The 22,500-nt window shown below is 40.7% G+C and overlaps 1 protein-coding gene across 15 annotated transcripts in view; it reads right to left on the reverse strand.

Moving 5' to 3' along the window:
• Positions 1-22,500, reverse strand: part of LOC128699776 (probable phosphorylase b kinase regulatory subunit alpha) — a 353,571-nt gene that overhangs the window by 233,991 nt on the left and 97,080 nt on the right. For 4 of the 15 annotated variants that reach the window (XM_070102279.1, XM_070102274.1, XM_070102271.1 and 1 more), the window contains one exon: positions 16,203-16,347. The exons of the other annotated variants lie outside the window; for them this stretch is intronic. In XM_070102279.1, coding sequence (XP_069958380.1) covers positions 16,203-16,347 — 145 coding nt within the window. The remainder of the gene's footprint in view (positions 1-16,202; positions 16,348-22,500) is intronic. 15 annotated transcript variants of the gene reach the window in all.

The raw sequence follows: 22,500 nt of genomic DNA on the forward strand, positions 1-22,500 counted from the left end.
GCACTAGAAGCTTTCTTGGGGCCCATGGTGACTTATTTTGCAGAAACAAGCACCAAACAGAGTGATAATATGGATAATATAGAATGTACCGAATGTATCCTTAGATGTGCGCACACTGGCTGGCTTGTAAACACTGGCACACAAGGGGCAGTTCAGGCCACATGTGGACAGGTCTTGTACGAATCGTATCGAATACCTGGTTTTCAATCGAATACCGAGGAAAATTTTTGGCGAAATAATGCATCGAATACCGGTTTTATCGAATACCGATGCCATCGAATACCGGGGGTCCACTGTTTGTATAAACTCTCTGTAATGAACACAATAACCGTACTAAAGTTATTATCATAATACAGTGGACCCTCAACCAGCGATATTAATCTGTTCCTGAGAGCTCATCGTTAATCGACATAATCGTTAGTCAAGTTAATTTTCCCATAAGAAACAATGGAAACCAAATTAATCCGTGCAAGACACCCCAAAGTATTGAAAAAAAAAAATTTACCACATGAAATATTAATTTTAATACACACAAACTGAAGAAGACATGCACAGTTACAGGACACTTACCTTTACTGAAGATCTGGTGATGATTGATGGGATGGGAGGAGGGGTGACGTTTGATCTTCTTAGTGTTTAGAAGGGGAATCCCCTTCCATTAGCACTTGAGGTAGCAAGTCTTTTTCTGGGGTTACTTCCCTTGTTCTTTTAATGCCACTAGGACCAGCTTCAGAGTCACTGGACTTCTGTCGCACAACATATCTGTCCATAGATACCTGTACCTCTCGTTCCTTTATGACTTTCCTAAAGTGGTTCACAACATTGTCAGTGTACAGGTTGCCAACACGGCTTACAGTAGCTGTGTCAGGGTGATTTTCATCAAAAAAGGTTTGCACTTCAAGCCACTCTGCACACATTTCCTTAATCTTAGAAGTAGGCAACTTCTTCAATTTCTCTCTCCCCTCCTCCGAAGCAGTTTCCTCAGGTCTGCCCTCTTGCTGTTCAAGATGATCTAGCAGCTCATCAGTGGTTAGTTCTTCATTGTCCTCCTCCACCAGCTCTTCCACATCCTCCCCACTAACCTCCAACCCCAAGGACTTCCCCAATGCCACAATGGATTCCTCAACTGGCATAGGAATCTCAGGGTTAGCCTCAAACCCTTCAAAATCCCTTTTGTCTACACATTCTGGCCACAGTTTTTTCCAAGCAGAGTTCAAGGTCCTCTTAGTCACTTCCTCCCAAGCCTTACCTATAATGTTTACACAATTGAGGATGGTAAAATGATCTTTCCAAAACTCTCTTAGAGTCAGTCGAGTTTTTGAGGTCACTACAAAGCACCTTTCAAACATAGCTTTTGTGTACAGTTTCTTGAAGTTGGAAATGACCTGCTGGTCCATGGGCCGCAGGAGAGGAGTGGTATTAGGAGGCAAAAACTTCACCTTAATGAAGCTCATGTCCCTAGAAAGTCGCTCTGCCACGTCTGTAGGATGACCAGGAGCACTGTCTAATACCAGGAGGCACTTAAGGTCTAATTTCTTTTCAATTAGGTAATTTTTCACATTGGGGGCAAATGCATGGTGTAACCAGTCATAGAAAAAGTCCCTAGTGACCCATGCCTTGCTGTTTGCCCTCCACAGCACACACAAATTAGCCTTGAGGACATTGTTTTTCCTGAACACTCTGGGAGTTTCAGAGTGATACACCAATAAAGGCTTCACTTTGCAATCACCACTAGCATTGGCACACATCAACAGAGTAAGCCTGTCTTTCATAGCTTATGTCCTGGGAGTGCCTTTTCCTCCTGAGTAATGTACGTCCTGCTTGGCATTTTCTTCCAAAACAGGCCTGTTTCGTCACAATTAAACACTTGTTCAGGTTTCAGTCCTTCACTGTCTATGTACTCCTTGAATTCCTGCACATATTTTTTAGCTGCTTTGTGGTCCGAACTGGCAGCCTCACCATGCCTTATCACACTATGTATGCCACTACGCCTCTTAAATCTCTCAAACCAACCTTTGCTGGCCTTAAATTCACTCACATCACTAGTTGCTGGCATTTTTTTAATTAAATCGTCATGCAACTTCCTAGCCTTTTCACATATGATCGCTTGAGAGATGCTATCTCCTGCTATCTGTTTCTCGTTTATCCACACCAATAAGAGTCTCTCAACATCTTCTACCGCTTGCGATCTCAGTTTCGAAAACACAGTTGTACCTTTGGCAAGAACAGCATCCTTGATTGCCGTTTTCTTGCCCACAATAGTAGCGATGGTTGATTGGGGTTTATTATACAACCTGACCAGCTCAGAGATACGCACTCCACTTTCATACTTATCAATGATCTCTTTCTTCATCTCCATAGTAATTCTCACCCTTTTTGCTGTAGGGTTGGCACTAGAAGCTTTCTTGGGGCCCATGGTGACTTATTTTGCAGGTGCAATCACTACAAAGGCTGTGATAATATGAAATGTTCCAGTTGTATGTTTGGAAGTGACTGTGGTGGCTGGCTGGCTTGTAAACACTGGCACCCATGGGACAAGTGAGGCGCCTCAGGCCAGCCAAAGTGGACGCGTCTCGTACGGAACGAATAGCACTGGTCGGGTTTTTAAGCGCTAGTCAAGGCAAAATTTTTGCATTTAAATGTATCGCTAGTCAGATTTATTATTAATCGATGCCATCGCTGGTTGAGGGCCCACTGTATTGTTTACCACTTTTGTTTATTACAATAAACATGCACAAATCTTGTATAATACTAATGTTCTATCATATATTTACATAAGTACAATCACTGGACATGTTTTTAGAACTGCTGCAGCTTGTGGAACTCCTTGAAACAAGGCACCATGCACAGAGGTACCTTACATTCCTCGCACATAAACCGAGTGTCTTTGCGTCTTTGTTGCCATCATTTTGTTTGTGCACAGACAACACATCTCTTCTGAGCAAATTTCTTCTTAGTTGCAGGAAGCTGTATTATGAAGTGATCACCTTCCCTCCTCAAACGCTTGGTTATATCCTGAGGAGTTCGAGGACGGTTTTGTATAGCAGGTGTTGTTACCTGGTATTTCATGAGTTGTCTGACAACAGACAAACAAAATTCACCATACGGTGGTCTGTTGCCAGTCTTCACCTGGTACATATTATATGCATTGAGCATTGAAATGTCCACGAGATGGAAGAAAAGTTTCATATACCACTTGTAACTCTTACGAACACAATCAACAAAGCCAATCTGCATATCACATTTGTCAACCAAGCGCATGTTTTGTGTATAATCATCACTGTCACTGGTTTTCGAATATGTTTATTAGTCATTCTATCAACTTTGCCACTGTCTTGCATTTCGTTATGGTGAATGGGTGTCAACAATGTGACATCTCGTTTGTCATGCCACCGTAATGCCATGATGTCATTGGCAGTAAACACCTGCACCTCATCACCACGAGTGCCTGCGCTGAACCTGGGCATATGTTTACAATTAGAACGCACTGTGCCACACACATCTGTCTTGTTCACTCACAAGAAATCACTGAGTAAAGGGCTTGTGTACCAGTTATCGGTATATAATGTATGCCCCTTACCAAGATAAGGTGCCATCATGCTTCTCACTACGTTACCTGAGATACCCAATAACATCCTGGTATCTTTCAATGTTTTACTTCCCATGTATACAATATCTAATACCAGGCCACTGTCACAGAGTACTAACAGTTTTATACCAAAGCATTTTCTCTTGCTCGGTATATACTGTTTGAATAACAGTCTACCTTTGAACAAAATCAAAGATTCGTCAAGTACAAGATTCTTGAATGGATAAAAGTACATGTTGAACTTTTCCTTCAGATACATAAAAACATTTCTAATCTTGTATAACTTGTCACTTCTGTCACGCCTGGTTTTGTCAGAGAAGTGCAACATACGTAACAGTAAGATAAACCTGTTCACTGGGATTATTTCACTGAAGACCGGGGTAGAAATTAGCCGATCTGTGGATCAGTATGCTTTTATATTATGCTTATAGACATGAGGCATAAGCATTATTGTTGCAAAAAGCAAATACATTTCTGCAACAGTCGTCTCTTTCCACCAGTGTAGTCTTGACTGTGGTGATATCATCGTATCTGTCATGGTGTACTCAAAATACTTGTTACTTTCCCCGACAATAGTTTCCATCAAGGGCTGGTCAAAGAATAGTTCAAAGAATTCCAGTTCACTGGCAGTGGTTCCAAGGGGACAAGTAGGTAGAATTCCACTTTGAGAGCCATTAAAGTGGTGGGGCTTGGGAACAAAATTGGGATTTTGCTACCAATCCCAGATACGGTTTGCTGGTGGATACTGGACATCATAGGATGGTTGTGCTGGTAGTTGTGGTTGTGGTGGGCTGGTGGCTGATGCTCCGCTTTGTCCTTGAACTGAGGAGTCAGCAGCGTGGGTCCCAGCCTGGGCTGGTGAGTCACGCACTGCCGTGGCACTACCATCACCACTACCACCACCTACTGATGCCTGTGGTCTATCCATGCCAAGTGTAGCCACATCATCCTCACTTTCACTGTCTATTCCTGGTGTAGGGCCACGGGATGTACTCTGGGATATACTCCGTCCCCTGGGCACTGCATAGGGAAAACTACCCGAGCGCATGCGGCGGCGTATATACCGACGCTTCACTGGTGAATATGTTTCCTCACTATCGCTACTCGAATGATCGTCAAGAGCAATGAAATCACAATCCACGTTACTATCATCATTACTGAAGTCAGAGGCCTGGCTACGCGAAAATAATAGTTTTCTCTTGCGTTGAGGTACAACTGACCGTGAGTCACGAGTGCCCACACCAGAGGTAGAAGGTTGAGGATCGTCAGGGTTTTCTGCACTATTATCAATATCCTGGTCATTCCTTTCGGTCACTAACTAATCAAAGCCAAAGAATTCATCTTCATTTCCACTTCCATCAGAGTCAGAACTATCAGATAGGAAGAGGAGTCTCCCAATTTTCCTTGGAGTGAGAGCTGCCTTGCGACGAGGCATGGTGAACAAAGGTAACTGAGCCGGTGTTCCCACAATGCTATGCAGGCGCCTAGAATTTTTGTTTACAGCACACACAAACCACACAGATCCATTCTCTCACATGTAGGCCTACCAGCATTTTCGCGCTAAATTTAACGCCGCTAAAATTTTGGCGTAGATCTACATTTTGGACCCTGAACGTAAAGCCGTAGATCTACGGCATGGACCCTGAAAGGGTTAAGGCAAGTAATGAATGTACTGTATATGCATTTTATTGCTCTGGGCCACTTTAAATATCGTATATTACATTTGGGAAAGGAAGACAGTGGGCTTCCTGGCTACCTACACCTGACTTATATTATTAAAATCAAAGAAAGTGCTAAACTGACAAGGGTCATACAGCGCTACGGGGTAGAGAATAGTGCTGGGGCTATAAACAGCTAGGTGGAGAGAGAATCAGAGGTGAGGGGAGAAAAGGAGTGAAAGGGACCCTATGGGCTATGTTTCAAAGTTCGTAAAGTAAAGCAGTTGTTGACAAAAAGTCAAAAAGCAATCGAAGTCAAAGGTAGGGCTGTCTGCAAGAAGAGAAGGTAAGGTAAGAGTGGTAGGGCAGTGGCGGCATTGGAGGTAAATCCTGCGAGCGCGCTGGTAAATTGGGCAATCTAGAAGAAAGTGAAAAACTGAAAGAGGGACACGACAAATCTCACAGAATAGGGTGTCGTTCCTTGAGATACCCATGGGTAAGGCAAGTATGGCCAATGCAGAGACAGGAGAGTACAGTCTCCTGAGTACAGCAACGGTGGTAAGAAGATGACCACAAACCTAAAAGCGGTTGAATAGAGTGCAATTTGTTATGGTGTATGCCCAACCACCATTATTGCCAACAGCTGCAAAGACAAGCAGAGACAACTGGAAAAATAATCTCTAAACAGAAGACCCCTATAGGAAACCAGAAGGTCATGCACCGCTGACCGTGCAGCAGCATCCACTTGTTCTTTTCCCTGCACATCAACGTGTCCAGGGACCCAACAGAAAAACGATATCTCTGTTTTTGCTAGCCATACGGCATAACCATAGTTGAATGCGAAGGACTAATAGATGAGGGGAATCAAATTGCTTAATGGCTTCTAAAGCGCTGAGGGAATCTGAAATGATTACAAACGTCGAAGGAGACATATGTATATGTAATATGGAGAAGTGCTATGAGGATGGCATACAACTCGGCAGTAAAAATACTAGCAGAGTCTAACAAATGACCTTGGACATCATCATTAGGGAACACCGCCGCAAACCCAACGCCGTCAGAAGATTTCGAACCATCTGCATATACAGCAACAGCATGAGCATGCGACCATAAGTGATCAAGAAAAATAGAGCGGGAAGCAGTCGTAGGTAGGAGAGCTTTGGTGCATGACAGTAGGGGAAAGGGAAACGGCAGACATGGAATGAACATACATGGGGGTCAACTGGATAGAGGACCAGAGTGAGTGAAGATGAAGAGAAAACAGTCGGAGTAAGCAGGGGTGTCAAACAAATAATGGGTTTTTACTAATGTCTGAGACCAACCTATACATAGATGGAACACGAAGGCTATGAGCACAGACAAAATAACGAAGGTCATAAGCACAAACAAAATAACGAAGTCAATGAGCATCACGACGATCAGCTAAGGGAGGAACATTCGCCTCAGCATAGAGGCTTTCAACAGGGGATGAACGAAAGGCACCAAGGCATAAATGTAGACCCTGATGATGAAGGGGGATCTAACTTAGAGTGGAAGGAGAAGCTGCAGAATAGACTTGGTCTCCATAATCCATCTTGGACAAGACTAGGGTGGAATGCAAACAGAGGAGAGTCCGTCGATCTGCTCCCCATGAATGATGCGCAAGAATTTTAAGGAGATTCAGTCGACCATGGCAAGCTGCCTTCAAAGAGGAAATGTAAGGCTTCCATATTAACCAACGATTGAAGAGGTCAAGAAACTCGACTGTATCACATTCTGGAATACGTGAGCCGTGTAAATACATTGGAATATCTGGGATAAGAGGACGTCTAGTAAAGGTAACGAATGGGTTTTCGTACTAGAAAATTTTAAGCCATGAGAAGTGGCCCAATGGGAAACTCGGTCAATCGCATCTTGAAGGGTGGCTGCTACCAGGCAACAGTCAGCACCTGCATAACCTATAGCAAAGTCATTTACATACAGTGACAACCAAATATGCGATGGAAGAACGGAAGATAGGCCATTTATAGTCAAGAGAAAAAGAGTAGTGCTAAGGACAGCCTTGTGGGACTCTCTTGGCTTGAACAAAGTCTGAAGAAAGCAAGTCACCAACATGGACACAAAAATGTCTGTCAGATAAGAAAGCAGCTAGGAAGATTGGTAGATTACTGCAGAAGCCTAAGAAGTGGGCTTGGGCTAAAATGTTATACCTCCAAGTGGTGTCATATGCCTTCTCAAGATCAAAAAAGACTGCTAGGACAGTGTTTGTTAACAAAGGCCTTTCGTACATACATATCTAAATGGAGCAAGGGGTCCAAAGTAGAGTGGCCCTTGCAAAAGCCATACTGGTGAGGAGAAAGACTACTGTGAGTCTCCAAATACCATATCAAAAGTCTATTCATCAACTGTTCCATTACCTCACAGACTACACTGGTCAGAGCAATGGGATGATAGTGAGAGGCATCAAGCCTCAAGGTGCCTGGTTTGCGAAACGGTAGGATAATGAGAGATTTCCAATGTTGAGGAAGAACCCCTCATGTCTAAGTAAGACTGAAAAGGCACAAAAGGTCCATAAGGGCTGTAGAATGCAGATGTAGCATACTGATATGAATGTCATCTGGCCCAGCCGCCGATGACCAGCAAGCATGGACTCTAGTTCTAGGAGAGTGAAAGGTACATTATGTGGCTCCATTCCATTAGAATAGAAATCCAAGGGTAATTGCTCCTTGGTAGACTTAGACGTGAGAAATGAAGGACAGAGGTAAAGCCCTTGGGAGACACAAACAAGATACAATAGTTTCTGATTTCCATGGCAACTTTGAAAGGTTCTGCAACACTAGCACCAGAAACCCGCAAAACAGGAACTGGGTCCAGAGCGTACTTGCCATACAACTTCCGTACCTTCTTCCAAACTGCACTCATAGGGGAAGTTGAGGTAATGGTAGACACATGGTCTTGCCAACAAGTGCACCTGGCGCCGCGTATGATGCGATGAGCGACTGCCCTTATCCGCTTAAAATACAAGAGATGATCTGAGGTCCGATTATATCAATAATGGCCCCATGTAGAGAGTTTCAATAAAATCTATGGACTATTAGGATCAGTGAAGTGAATGTGTGGAGGCAACGGTAATTGTGTGAGCAAGGAGGAATCAGAATGCTGTGAAGAAAAAGATTGCTGCGAAGGTCGTGAAAAATAAGAAGGGGTAGAAGGAGGCGCGTCAGTGTACATCGAGGGTTTCGTCTCCACAATTTAGTTGGAGATAGCGTCAAGTGTCTCAGGGGACGAGGAAGATACCAAAGCCATAATCTCAAGAGACAGGTGAGGTAGAGTAAGTAGAGACCAGGGAGACTATGGAGGGAACCAAAGAGGTCTGAGAGGGGAGGGGAGTATAAACTTAGAGATGCGCCAGCAGAGATAAAAGAGTCCTGTGGTGGAACAGGAAAGGAAGGAGGGTAGAAGGTAACTGGGGAAGAAGACTGAGTGGGAGGAACAGGAGAAGGGGGGACTACACAAGGGGGAGTGAACCTCCACCTTTGTGTGAGAGGTAGAAAGGGGGTGAGAACGAGGCACCAAGGTAGAAGGTAGGTTCAATTTCACAAGTGATAGGCATGAAGAAGGTGCATGCTTGTGAGGTCTTGCAAACTAAGAAACTAGCAAGCGAGATGTAGAAGTAGGAAGAGGTATGGAGGTAGGAGTTTCAGAGGGTAAAAACCACAAAAGAATTAGAAACAGGGGTAACCCCAGAAGACATGGTAGCAGAGGAGCTGATAGGCGGGAGGATCGGCAAGGTTGGAGGTCTCCAAGCAACTCAAGAATAAAGAACACGAGGAAGATTTCCCTGAAGGCGGAGCTGAGAGACAGCCATAACGTAAGACCTTCACTCTCCTTAAGACAATGTATTTCTTGTTCATTACGATAGACCTGACAACGGCGTGAAAAAGAAGGATGAGATTCTTTGCAATTGAGACAAGAGGGGAAAAAGACTACAAGATGTATCAGCATGATCTGTGGCACCACAGACCAAGCACTCCGCCGCAGATCTGCAGTATTTAGCAGGGTGTCCGAAGTGCCAGCAATTTCGGCACTGTTAGGGAGTAGGGACTACTCTACGGATCTCTAGGTGATGGCCTGTGATATAAACGGAGGACAGGAGTTCACGGCAGTCAAAGGTTAAGCGGGTGATGTTACTGGGAAAGCACCTCCGCCCGCAAGCAGGCAGGATGTATATCTACTTTGAGAATAGGAAGGTCCTGAAGGGCTAATTGCTCTAAAATATCATTGCCACAAGACAGAAAATCACTCTGTACAATGATACATGGTAAAACCACTGTACCACTGCAAGAATTCAGAGTTGCATGCTTATGAACTGTGATTGGAATGTTATCTATGGAAGTAATATGGGAAAGATCATGAGCTCGTTCTGAATTCTGAACTGTAACGATGCGTGTACAATTGCAAAGGATATATGTATTTTGGCCAATGTGTCGTAAAAGAGCTTTACCAATATACTCTGGTCAAAAAGATAACCAGCTGGAGAACCACTATCAGTAGATGATCTGGAACGTTTAGGAGTAGTACCATGGGCGTCCCGACTTGAGGGAGTTGGGCGATTCGAAAACCGTCGCACCGTATTCGGGTAAGCCGGACACATTGTTAAAGACGTGCAGGAGGTAGAGGCAATAACAGAAACAGGTGGCACCTCAGAACCTGGAGCAGGTTACAAAGTGTCACCAGCAGAAGGTAAAGGGGTATGAGAAGTCTAGAGAATGGTCCAATAATGAAGCCGGGTCAGAACAGGATGTGGGAACAGAAAGGGGCCTGGGAGGAGGAGGGTTATCACAGAACGAAGACTCCATGATAGTGGTGCTTCTTTCTTGTTATTTTAAAGAAAAAAAGAAAGAAGGAAAGAAAAAACCAGAGGGACAGTGGAGGGACAGTCATTAAAAGGCATGGAAAGTTCCTCCCCTCATCCGAGAGGGCCTCGAGCCCACTAGCAGTGCAGATGCAGCATGGAACCTGTGCCATACCCTCCCCTTCACGCCAGTAAACCAACGCTCTGGGATAGCAACCTCACATCTACTGAGCCACCTCGGCGGACAAAAGAAAGGGTGGTCAGAAACCCACCACAAAGCATACTTCCTTCGGCTGTCACCTCCCAGAACCGACAGACAGCCTCTGGAGATACACCCATCATCTGCAGAACAACCCGCCCACTTCTTGGAAATCCGGGAAGGGAGCAGGGCACCTCCAGACAATTCAGATTCCACGGCAAACTACACCACCCCCGAGGGACCCTACAGAGTGGGATGAACCTCAGCACACTTCCCCCTACTTAGAAACCATAATGCCAGAGGGGAGGACCCCAGAGACTACAAACGGGTTGGGGAAAGGGGAGGGTTGGAAGGGGGAAGGAAAGGGCAAAAAAAAGGGGGGTGGAGAGGACGGTATAGGGAAAGGGGAATTGGGGGGTAATTAGATTCGGTCTGAGGAAGGAGACCAAAAGGTCTAATTCCTCAGACCAAGAGCCTCTTCACTGTGCCAACTGACTTCCTACAAATAAATACTACACACTTCTCACCCTACATTAAGACTATAAATATTTTAAGGTAAGTAATGAATGAACTGTATATGTATTCTAATTTCTGTTGTTTTTTTAATACTTAGTTCTACTGTTAGCTTAACCTTTAAACTGTCCAAACGTAGATCTACGTTTTTTCAACATTTGAAAGTATGTAAAAAAATGTTATCTTCTTTTTGTTTTTTTTTTACATTTGAAAATGTGTAAAAAAAACTTTGATCTATGTTTTTTTGTTATATTTGAAAATATGTAAAAAAAACATAGATCTACTTTTGGAGCACTACGCATGTGAACATAGATCTGTTTGGCCAGTTTAAGGGTTAATATTTGTTAATGTAAACTTGTTATCTGGCATTTGTATGCATTTATCAGTGGAAAAAATGGCATTCTGCTTTCTGGCAGTAGCCAGGAACCTAACCTGCCATGTAAGTGGGACTCTACTGTACTTGGAAATAATGGTTCCTGCTCTTCACTGAGCAACCATGAAAATAAATGGTATAAAATACCGACACAATGGAAACATAAACACACATGCAGTTTAATGTGATCCTTTATTGACAACGTTTCGCCCACACAGTGGGCTTTTTCAATACTCCCATACCTTCCACCCCAGGTAGATCTGTGTGTGACTTGAAAAAGCCCACTATGTGGGCGAAACATTGTCAATAAAGGATCACATTAAACTGCATATGTGTTTATGTTTCCACTGAGCAACCAACTACCAAAGTGCAGAAAGATTTAAACTTCTGCTTGGAGAGTCTGACTCAACATATCTTGGACATAACATTAAAAGATGTGTTTCAAACCAGAATAATAATGAAGGGAGCCACACAAGATTAGTCAAGTGGATCTGTAGGTTCTAACATTGGTGGACAATCACAAGAATACAGTACCAGGTACTAAGGCACTACTCAGGTTTCAGGTCTGTGTGTTGGATTACAGTACAAGGATGCTTGAGATGTTGCATTTTGGGTTTAGTACGAATAGATATGCATGCCATGATCAAGATTTTTCTGGTGGTGGATGTAGTTGGTTGAGTTGGTATTTGCATCACCATCAGTTACCCAAGAAACAAAAGAAAATGCATATGCTAACTAGAGAAAACAAAAGGCATAAGAAGGCCAAGCTAAAAGCAGTAAGAAAGTCCAAATACCAGTGAAAGAGAAATGACAATTTAGCTATTCCTACATGGTTAATCATACCTTTCACAGAGGGCAGTTTTCCATTCAGTACTACAAAATTTATCAGTTTTTTTTTTTTTTTTTTTCAACAAGTCGGCCGTCTCCCACCGAGGCAGGGTGACCCAAAAAAGAAAGAAAATCCCCAAAAAGAAAATACTTTCATCATCATTCAACACTTTCACCACACTCACACATTATCACTGCTTTTGCAGAGGTGCTCAGAATACAACAGTTTAGAAGCATACACATATAAAGATACACAACATATCCCTCCAAACTGCCAATATCCCAAACCCCTCCTTTAAAGTGCAGGCATTGTACTTCCCATTTCCAGGACTCAAGTCCGACTATATGAAAATAACTGGTTTCCCTGAATCCCTTCACTAAATATTACCCTGCTCACACTCCAACAGATCATCAGGTCCCAAATATTATTTGTCTCCATTCACTCCTATCTAACATGCTCACACACGCTTGCTGGAAGTCCAAGCCCCTTGCCCACAAAACCTCCTTTACCCCCTTTCGAGGACGACCCCTACCCCGCCTTCCTTCCCCTATAGATTTACATGCTTTCCAAGTCATTCTACTTTGATCCATTCTCTCTAAATGACCAAACCACCTCAACAACCCCTCTTCTGCCCTCTGACTAATACTTTTATTAACTCCACACCTTTTCCTAATTTCCACACTCCGAATTTTCTGCATAATATTTATTTACACCACACATTGCCCTTAAACAGGACATCTCCACTGCCTCCAACCGTCTCCTCACTGCTGCATTTACCACCCAAGCTTCACACCCATATAAGAGTGTTGGTACTACTATACTTTCATACATTCCCTTCTTTGCCACCATAGATAACGTTTTTTGACTCCACATATACCTCAATGCACCACTCACCTTTTTTCCCTCATCAATTCTATGATTAACCTCATCCTTCATAAATCCATCCGCTGACACGTCAACTCCCAAGTATCTGAAAACATTCACTTCTTCCATACTCCTCCTCCTCCCCAATTTGATATCCAATTTTTCTTTATCTAAATCATTTGATACCCTCATCACCTTACTCTTTTCTATGTTCACTTTCAACTTTCTACCTTTACACACATTCCCAAACTCATCCACTAACCTTTGCAATTTTTCTTTAGAATCTCCCATAAGCACAGTATCATCAGCAAAAAGTAACTGTGTCAATTCCCATTTTGAATTTGATTCCCCAAAATTTAATCCCACCCCTCTCCCGAACACCCTAGCATTTACTTCCTTTACAACCCCATCTATAAATATATTAAACAACCATGGTGACATTACACATCCCTGTCTAAGACCTACTTTTACCGGGAAGTAGTCTCCCTCTCTTCTACACACCCTAACCTGAGCCTCACTATCCTCATAAAAACTCTTTACAGCATTTAATAACTTACCACCTATTCCATATACTTGCAACATCTGCCACATTGCTCCTCTATCCACTCTATCATATGCCTTTTCTAAATCCGTAAGTGCAATAAAAACTTCCCTACCTTTATCTAAATACTGTTCACATATATGCTTCAATGTAAACACCTGATCTACACATCCCCTACCCACTCTGAAACCTCCTTGCTCATCCGCAATCCTACATTCTGTCTTACCTCTAATTCTTTCAATTATAACCCTACCGTACACTTTTCCTGGTATACTCAGTAAACTTATTCCTCTATAATTTTTACAGTCTCTTTTGTCCCCTTTCCCTTTATATAAAGAGACTATACATGCTCTCTGCCAATCCCTAGGTACCTTCCCCTCTTTCATACATTTATTAAACAAAAGTACCAACCACTCCAACACTATATCCCCCCCTGCTTGTAACATTTCTGTCATGATGCCATCAGTTCCAGCTGCTTTACCCCCTTTCATTCTACGTAATGCCTCGCGTACCTCCCCCACACTTACATTCTGCTCTTCTTCACTCCTAAAAGATGGTATACCTCCCTGACCAGTGCATGAAATTACTGCCTCTCTTTCTTCCTCAACATTTAAAAGTTCCTCGAAATATTCTCGCCATCTACCCAATACCTCCCTCTCCCCGTCTACTAACTCCCCTACTCTGTTTTTAACTGACAAATCCATACTTTCCCTAGGCTTTCTTAACTTGTTTAACTCACTCCAAATTTTTTTCTTATTTTCATTAAAATTTCTTGACAGTGCCTCTCCCACTCTATCATCTGCTCTCCTTTTGCACTCTCTCACCACTCTCTTTACCTTTCTTTTACTCTCCATATACTCTGCTCTTCTTATAACACTTCTGCTTTGTAAAAACCTCTCATAAGCTACCTTTTTCTCTTTTATCACACCCTTTACTTCATCATTCCACCAATCACTCCTCTTTCCTCCTGCCCCCACCCTCTTATAACCACAAACTTCTGCCCCACATTCTAATACTGCATTTTTAAAACTATTCCAACCTTCTTCAACCCCCCCACTACTCATCTTTGCACTAGCCCACCTTTCTGCCAATAGTCGCTTATATCTCACCCGAACTTCCTCCTCCCTTAGTTTATACACTTTCACCTCCCTCTTACTTGTTGTTGCCACCTTCCTCTTTTCCCATCTACCTCTTACTCTAACTGTAGCTACAACTAAATAATGATCCGATATATCAGTTGCCCCTCTATAAACATGTACATCCTGGAGCCTACCCATCAACCTTTTATCCACCAATACATAATCTAATAACCTACTTTCATTACGTGCTACATCATACCTTGTATATTTATTTATCCTCTTTTTCATAAAATATGTATTACTTATTACCAAATCTCTTTCTACACATAGCTCAATTAAAGGCTCCCCATTTACATATACCCCTGGCACCCCAAATTTACCTACTACTCCCTCCATAACATTTTTACCCACTTTAGCATTGAAATCCCCAACCACCATTACTCTCACACTTGATTCAAAACTCCCCATGCATTCACTCAACATTTCCCAAAATCTCTCTCTCTCTCCTCTACACTTCTCTCTTCTCCAGGTGCATAAACGCTTATTATAACCCACTTTTTACATCCAATCTTTATTTTACTCCACATAATCCTTGAATTAATACATTTATCAGTACTACAAAATATTTCAGCACTACAAAATGTATCATAATTCTCTCTGAAGTTATTTAATCTTGCAGTCATCTATGACAAGCATGCTTAGTTTTAAATATGGATAACAATTCTTTAATACATACTGTTATTTTAAGTATTAAACCATATAACATTAATCCCGTGTAATCTTCATTATAATCAAAAACATTCAACAGCATTAGTCATTTAGTAATTCAGAAGAACACAGTAAGCAGCAAGATTTCTGGGCTACAAAAGGTTAAATAAATCTAGGAATACACAAAACAAAAAGAAATTTTAAAGCAAAAGCTTAAGAGTATAGATGAATTGCAATTGTATTAAATTTGCACAGTGGCTGATGTCTAACAAAGGCATGTGTACTCTCAGATATCCTGGCTGAAACAATAAAAGAGCTCATTACAACACTAGGAATTACAGCACTAATCATTACAGCACTAGTCATAACAGCATTAGTCTCTACAGCTTCTACAGAAAAGAAAAGCAAAGGATATGATCTAAGTTTCTTGCCTCTTCCCCAGAGAAAACAGTTAACTAAATTTATGCATTTGTTCACAAATTAATTCATTATTTTGTGCCAAAATTAACTTAGCAACATAACCATGTTAGAATTTGTAATATAAAATGGCCTAAGGGATGATGCATAGCAAAATTATGTCTTATCTAATTTGTAGATTTTTTCCTTCCATGCCAAATGTTTGAGGGATATCCCATTTGAGAGGATACATGCCTAACAGAAGGAAAATATCATTAACAATGTGTAAAAAACCACTGGGAACTCTTATATGAACCTTAATGTACTTGTTTATAGTGTGTATACCATTGATACTGTAATGACCTTACCTGTGTGAGGTTGCATGACAGGTTCCCAGCAGTTCCTACACCATTTGTTACTTTAATGATATTCTGACATTCCTATTTCCTGCCTGTCCTATTCTTGTGCAAATATCAGATATGCTGCCAAGGCTGTCCTATTGAGCATTTCTGTCCTCAATAAATATTAACAAGCAATGGAGAGTATCAAAAACAATTAAAATGCTCAGTTTCAACTATTCCAGTAGAATGGCATTTACCTTATAAATTTCTCAGCTTACCTAACATAAATGAATAGAAAATGTAAGTACAGGTGGGTCTGCCAAGCATTAACCACGTCTCCTTCAGGAAGGCCATTTGTGACTTCAGATAATAGCATAGCAGGTTTGAATCATGCATGCCGTACCACTGCTCTGTGTCCACACTCTACAATAACAAATGGTCTCACTTTTACATAAGTAAGACAGCAACAAGTAAACCAAAGGGCTAAAGATAATCTACAGGGGATGTGGTTTCAGGCATTTTCTTGTCACAAAACAACCATTTTATGTAGTACGATGAAAGAACCCAACATGAGGTAAATGTATAAAATATAAATATAAAATGCAGAATAACAATGGATATATGTACCTCACAAAATATATATTAAATTTCATTAGTGTATACACTCAATTATTAAGCTGAGGGTCTGCATTTTCATAGTGTGTAAGGCTTACTAGTTTGTTCAAAATGTATTTGTGTAAACAGTGGCTTTCTTCTGAGCCTTCAGCTGCTTCAAATTATATTTGTATTATAAGACCAAAATCAAAATTACAATGAATTGAAATGTATTGTTACTGCAAATTCTTCATAAAGAATTTAAGGGACTCAACTTATCCGCTGAAAATATTTCTACGGAGGATTGAAATCTATAGTGCAATAACTATAGTAAAGAAAACAATAAAAGAGTAGCACTGCAGTACACCTACTACCCACACCACTTGTCTATATCTATTGTACTGCCAAACCTGTACAGTGTAACAGCATAAAATAGTAATAAAAAATACTATAATAGGCCTACTGGGTCAATATTAGGCAGATCCAGCTATCACCCAAACATTTCCACTCCAATATTTGCAGAAACTTTGGGGTTTGTTAAACTCTATAATTTTATCTAAGTGATGATAAAAAAAATACATGGAAAAGAGTTAACCTGTTAATGAAAAACTGAGAAGAATTGATATTATATGATAATGGAATAGTTTCTAAATTATCAAAATTGTGTACTGTAATCCATAAAAACTTTGGTAAAAAAATATGACTTATTTCCCAGAATGGGAGGTTGATGGAAAGAATCAATGACATTCACCATTACTCATTCCCAAGCTCTTTCCAAAACTGCATGCACATTATAGTCCCAATGAACCTCTGAGCCACAATATCCCACTCAATTTTTCACAGTAGGAAAATGGCTGTTTAAAAATGTATTATGTACAAGAACATGAGACCATTTGTCTGATGCGCAGAAGCAACATTATTAGCCATCACAGCCATACATGTACATTTAACTACATTTCTCCCCTACAATACATATTTTAAAGCCCTTCAATATATCTGCTGAACATTTTTTCTAACATCACAACTGAGTAAACATTGAAATCACTTACTGAAACACAAAGGACAAAAACATTTGCAAATCAAATAGGCTTACAAACAATAAATTAGCACTTGTTTTAAAATGGAAAGTCTACTGTGAAATGTGACAATCATGATCCTAAATTTTCCAGATAATTATACAGCACCCCAGGTTGCACATCAAAATATTTGGAGAATATCCATAATCTCATTTGTAATGAATTATACATTATTACTATAACCATAAAATTTTCTAAACTTGAAGGGGTTATACGGTGACTGGGGAATGAGAGGAAATCAGTTTTAACCAAAGGAACCAAAGAGTAGGTCTAATTCCATGGATGAATAAAACCTTCATTAGCATCAAAGCGCTTTCCTCCCCTCTCACTCAGCAAAAACTAGGAAGAGATACATAGACAAAATGTATACTTGTGAGAAAGTTACTGGAAGATTTTGATTAATTTTCAGAGCAGCAGAGAGCTGTATTCCCATTGGCTTGTTGTAAAACAACAAGGGTTGGTGTCACCCGGGGCAGCATCTTTGGTGTCACCCCCATGAAATCCAAGGGTGGGGGGATGGGGGCAGAGTGAACTCCAGTTACATCAGTACTGCATGCCCAATGACTAATGTTTAGCAATAAGACTGTTTAAGGGCCATAAACTGACCAGGAGAATATTTCTCAACTTTATTAATGATAAAATAAATAATCATAGTAATATTGAGGAAACAAACTCAAATACCACTTTGAGTACAGCAACAGATCCTACATTTATTCATCTTCAACAAAGAAAAAAAAAGTGAAAAATAATGAAAAACAATGCAATATCAGAGAAACACTAGTTCCAATTTGGCCTTAAGTACAGGTAACATCTCAATGAATCATATCTTACATTTCCTTGCCTTCAATCCTGCAAAATCATCTATCACATCATCAAAATTAATGCTGTCAACTGGCCCATTTTCTATGGATAACATTGCTAAGTCAGAGATTCTGGATTGAATCATTGTGGACTGTAAATAGTTTTTAATCAGCTTCAATTTCAAGAAACTCTTTCACAAGAAGCCACAGGAGCACATAGTAAGGAACAACCTCAGGCAGAGTGTCGAAGTTGGAAGAGATTCAATGAAATCCCATTTGTCTATGAATGTTAGTGCATCCAATGCAGTCCAGTGCTCAACTTTTTCAAGATCAACATCAGCAGCTTACAGGTGCCTCCTTAGTCTTGGTATTTCAAGTATGAGCTCATTCTTGCATATTTCAGTCAGTGATGAGTGATCATAGTGATGCCAGGTGGATTAAAGATTTTTCCAATTTTTTTTTTTTTTTTTTTTCAACAAGTCGGCCGTCTCCCACCGAGGCAGGATGACCCAAAAAAAGAAAATCCCCAAAAAGAAAATACTTTCATCATCATTCAACACTTTCACCTCACTCACACATAATCACTGTTTTTTTTCCAAAATATCGTAAATAAAATTATCGATTTATCATAAGTTTTTCGTATAGCATCATTGATTTTTCCCTATATAGGCCTATTTGTACTCTGTAATCATATAATAGGCTAAATAAAAGCAAAGGATTTTTCTCTTATGTTGCTGCAGCACTGTTTGGGGCATCAGTGTCACCTTCTTTAGAGGCTCTATGGTGTCACCCCCCTCCCCTCCTTATGTTGCCATTGGAAATAACTTGTCCACACAAATGAAATACTGCAAATATTGCATACAAGTCTATGGTAATTACTAGACCTTAGGATAGTGCTGACTAACTCAAAACTAAGTCCAAAATACAAACTAGAATTATTATAAAACAAACGAAAGCACAATAATATGGTGATACTGAAGAACTGTTTAAAAAGACACTTGTCACAGTTCAAGGCATTTAAAGAAAAGGGTTTGCCACGTGTCCTGATGAAGCCACTCGTGGCAAAACGTTTCCTTTAATGAATGTCGTGAACTACACACACGTCCCTTCCACAAATTCTATGTATGAACAATCAAGCCCTCATATTCATAGATGGGTCCCCATGAATTTAGAATCTAAGCTCCATTCAACTAAATTTTGTCTCCATAATCAATCTTGCTTAAATTTTTAGGCTTATTTTGTGTTTCAAAGACCATATCGCAATGAATATTGCTTGCACATTGACATTCATAAAAAAAAAATTTGGGTGGGGAAAACCAAGTACGTAATACAATTTTGAAAACAATTCCAGAGCTGCTTTCCATTTTGGGGTTGTGTGAAAACCCCCAACAATTAGGAGACATTCACCAAACCCCAATTTCAAGGTCGGTTGCCCAACCCCACAATTTAGGGGTCATGGACCAAACCCTACACTATGGAGGTTGTGCTCTAAAAAGAATACAATTTAGAGGTCATGTGCCCACCCTCGCAATTTAGGAGTTATGGACCTAATCCACAACTTAGGGATGTGCCCAACCCTACAATTTAGGGATGGGGAACACCAAACCAGAACACAATGGGCACTGCCATAAAACTGTAAATACTAGTAACTGAAACAATTCATGAGAAGTTTAGCAGTAAAATTATTTATATAAATGAAGTATCTGAATTTGCAAGACTGTGAATTTAGGGCTCAACTGTACAGTGCAAATTCAAACACACAGAAGGCATAAACTAATATTAATTTTTTAAAGGGGTGGAGCAGTAAGCCAGTGGAAGGCCTCAGTCAGATAACCAAAAGCTCCAGCTGTAGGTCATCATATGACTAAGACCTTCATCAAGAAACAACTGACCTGTTTCTTGATAAATATTACCTAACCTAAGAAGCCATAATATAAACAATGCATAAATTATACAGCTAAGTCTCAGCTGGTGCGAATTTTGATTTAGTGCAAAATTAATTAGTTCTAGTTTTCGTACCCCCAAACTCTTCAAATCATGTGCAAAAATTACACACAATTCAAATAGTGCAAATTCAATTAATGAGACCACCTCACAGGATTGTTTATTTGCACTAATTGAGACATGACTATACAGGAGGGTCCTGCTCCACAGCATTTTGCTAATGCAGTAGTTTTCAATTATACCCATTCTTCATTAATTCTGTCTTTCTACAATAAATATATTCATCACTCGCCATAAGCTAAGGATGAAAATATTTTAAGATAAGTAACATGTGTACTGTATATGCATTTTTTAGGCCTAACTCAATAGCTCACTTAACATTTTTTTTTTTTCAACAAGTCGGCCGTCTCCCACCGAGGCAGGGTGACCCAAAAAGAAAGAAAATCCCCAAAAAGAAAATACTTTCATCATCATTCAACACTTTCACCTCACTCACACAATCACTGTGTTTGCAAAGGTGCTCAGAACACAACAGTTTAGAAGCATATACGTATAAAGATACACAACATATCGCTCCAAACTGCTAATATCCCGAAACCCCTACTTTAGGGTGCAGGCATTGTACTTCCCATTTCCAGGACTCAAGTCCGGTTATATTAAAATAACTGGTTTCCCTGAATCCCTTCACTAAATATTACCCTGCTCACACTCCAACAGATCGTCAGGTCCCAAATACCATTCGTCTCCATTCACTCCTATTGAACATGCTCATGCACGCCTGCTGGAAGTCCAAGCCCCTCACCCATAAAACCTCCCTTACCCCTTCCTTCCAACCTTTTCGAGAACGATCCCTACCCCGTCATCCTTCTCCTACCGATTTAAATGCTCTCCATGTCATTCTACTTTGATCCATTCTCTCTAAATGACCAAACCACCTCAACAACCCCTCTTCAGCCCTCTGACTAATACTTTTATTAACTCCACACCTTCTCCTAATTTCCACACTCCGAATTTTCTGCATAATATTTACACCACACATTGCCCTTAGACAGGATATCTCCACTGCCTCCAACCGTCTCCTCGCTGCTGCATTCACAGCCCAAGCTTCACACCCATATAAGAGTGTTGGTACTACAGTGGACCCCCGCTTAACGATCACCTCCCAATGCGACCAATTATGTAAGTGTATTTATGTAAGTGCGTTTGTACGTGTATGTTTGGGTGTCTGAAATGGACTAATCTGCTTCTCAATATTCCTTATGGGAACAAATTCGGTCAGTACTGGCACCTGAACATACTTCTGGAATGAAAAAATATCGTTAACCGGGGGTCCACTGTACTATACTTTCATACATTCCCTTCTTTGCCTCCATAGATAACGTTTTTTGACTCCACATATACCTCAACGCACCACTCACCTTTTTTCCCTCATCAATTCTATGATTAACCTCATCCTTCATAAATCCATCCGCCGACACATCAACTCCCAAGTATTTGAAAACATTCACTTCTTCCATACTACTCCTCCCCAATTTGATATCCAATTTTTCTTTATCTAAATCATTTGATACCCTCATCACCTTACTCTTTTCTATGTTCACTTTCAACTTTCTACCTTTACACACACACTCCCAAACTCATCCACTAACCTTTGCAATTTTTCTTTAGAATCTCCCATAAGCACAGTATCATCAGCAAAAAGTAATTGTGTCAATCCCCATTTTGTATTTGATTCCCCATAATTTAATCCCATCCCTCTCCCGAACACCCTAGCATTTACTTCTTTTACAACCCCATCTATAAATACACATATTAAACAACCATGGTGACATTACACATCCCTGTCTAAGGCCTACTTTTACTGGGAAGTAGTCTCCCTCTCTTCTACACACCCTAACCTGAGCCTCACTATCCTCACTTAACATATAATAGTGTAAATATGTTATCAGGCTTTTATATGCATTTGAAAGTGAAAAAGACTGTTTCACTTTACAGCAGTAGCTCAGCACCTAACCTGCTGTATGAGAGGGGCCCTCCTGTACATCAAGAAACCAACATTTATCTCGTGAAATGGACAGATAAACTAGTTATTAAAAACAGAACAAAGGTGGACTTTTAAGAGTAGTACACAGAACCAGGGTAGCATGAAGCTAAACTTTAGC

This window comes from Cherax quadricarinatus, chromosome 81 (genome assembly GCF_038502225.1).
Source record: "Cherax quadricarinatus isolate ZL_2023a chromosome 81, ASM3850222v1, whole genome shotgun sequence".
Classification (NCBI taxonomy): domain Eukaryota; kingdom Metazoa; phylum Arthropoda; class Malacostraca; order Decapoda; family Parastacidae; genus Cherax; species Cherax quadricarinatus.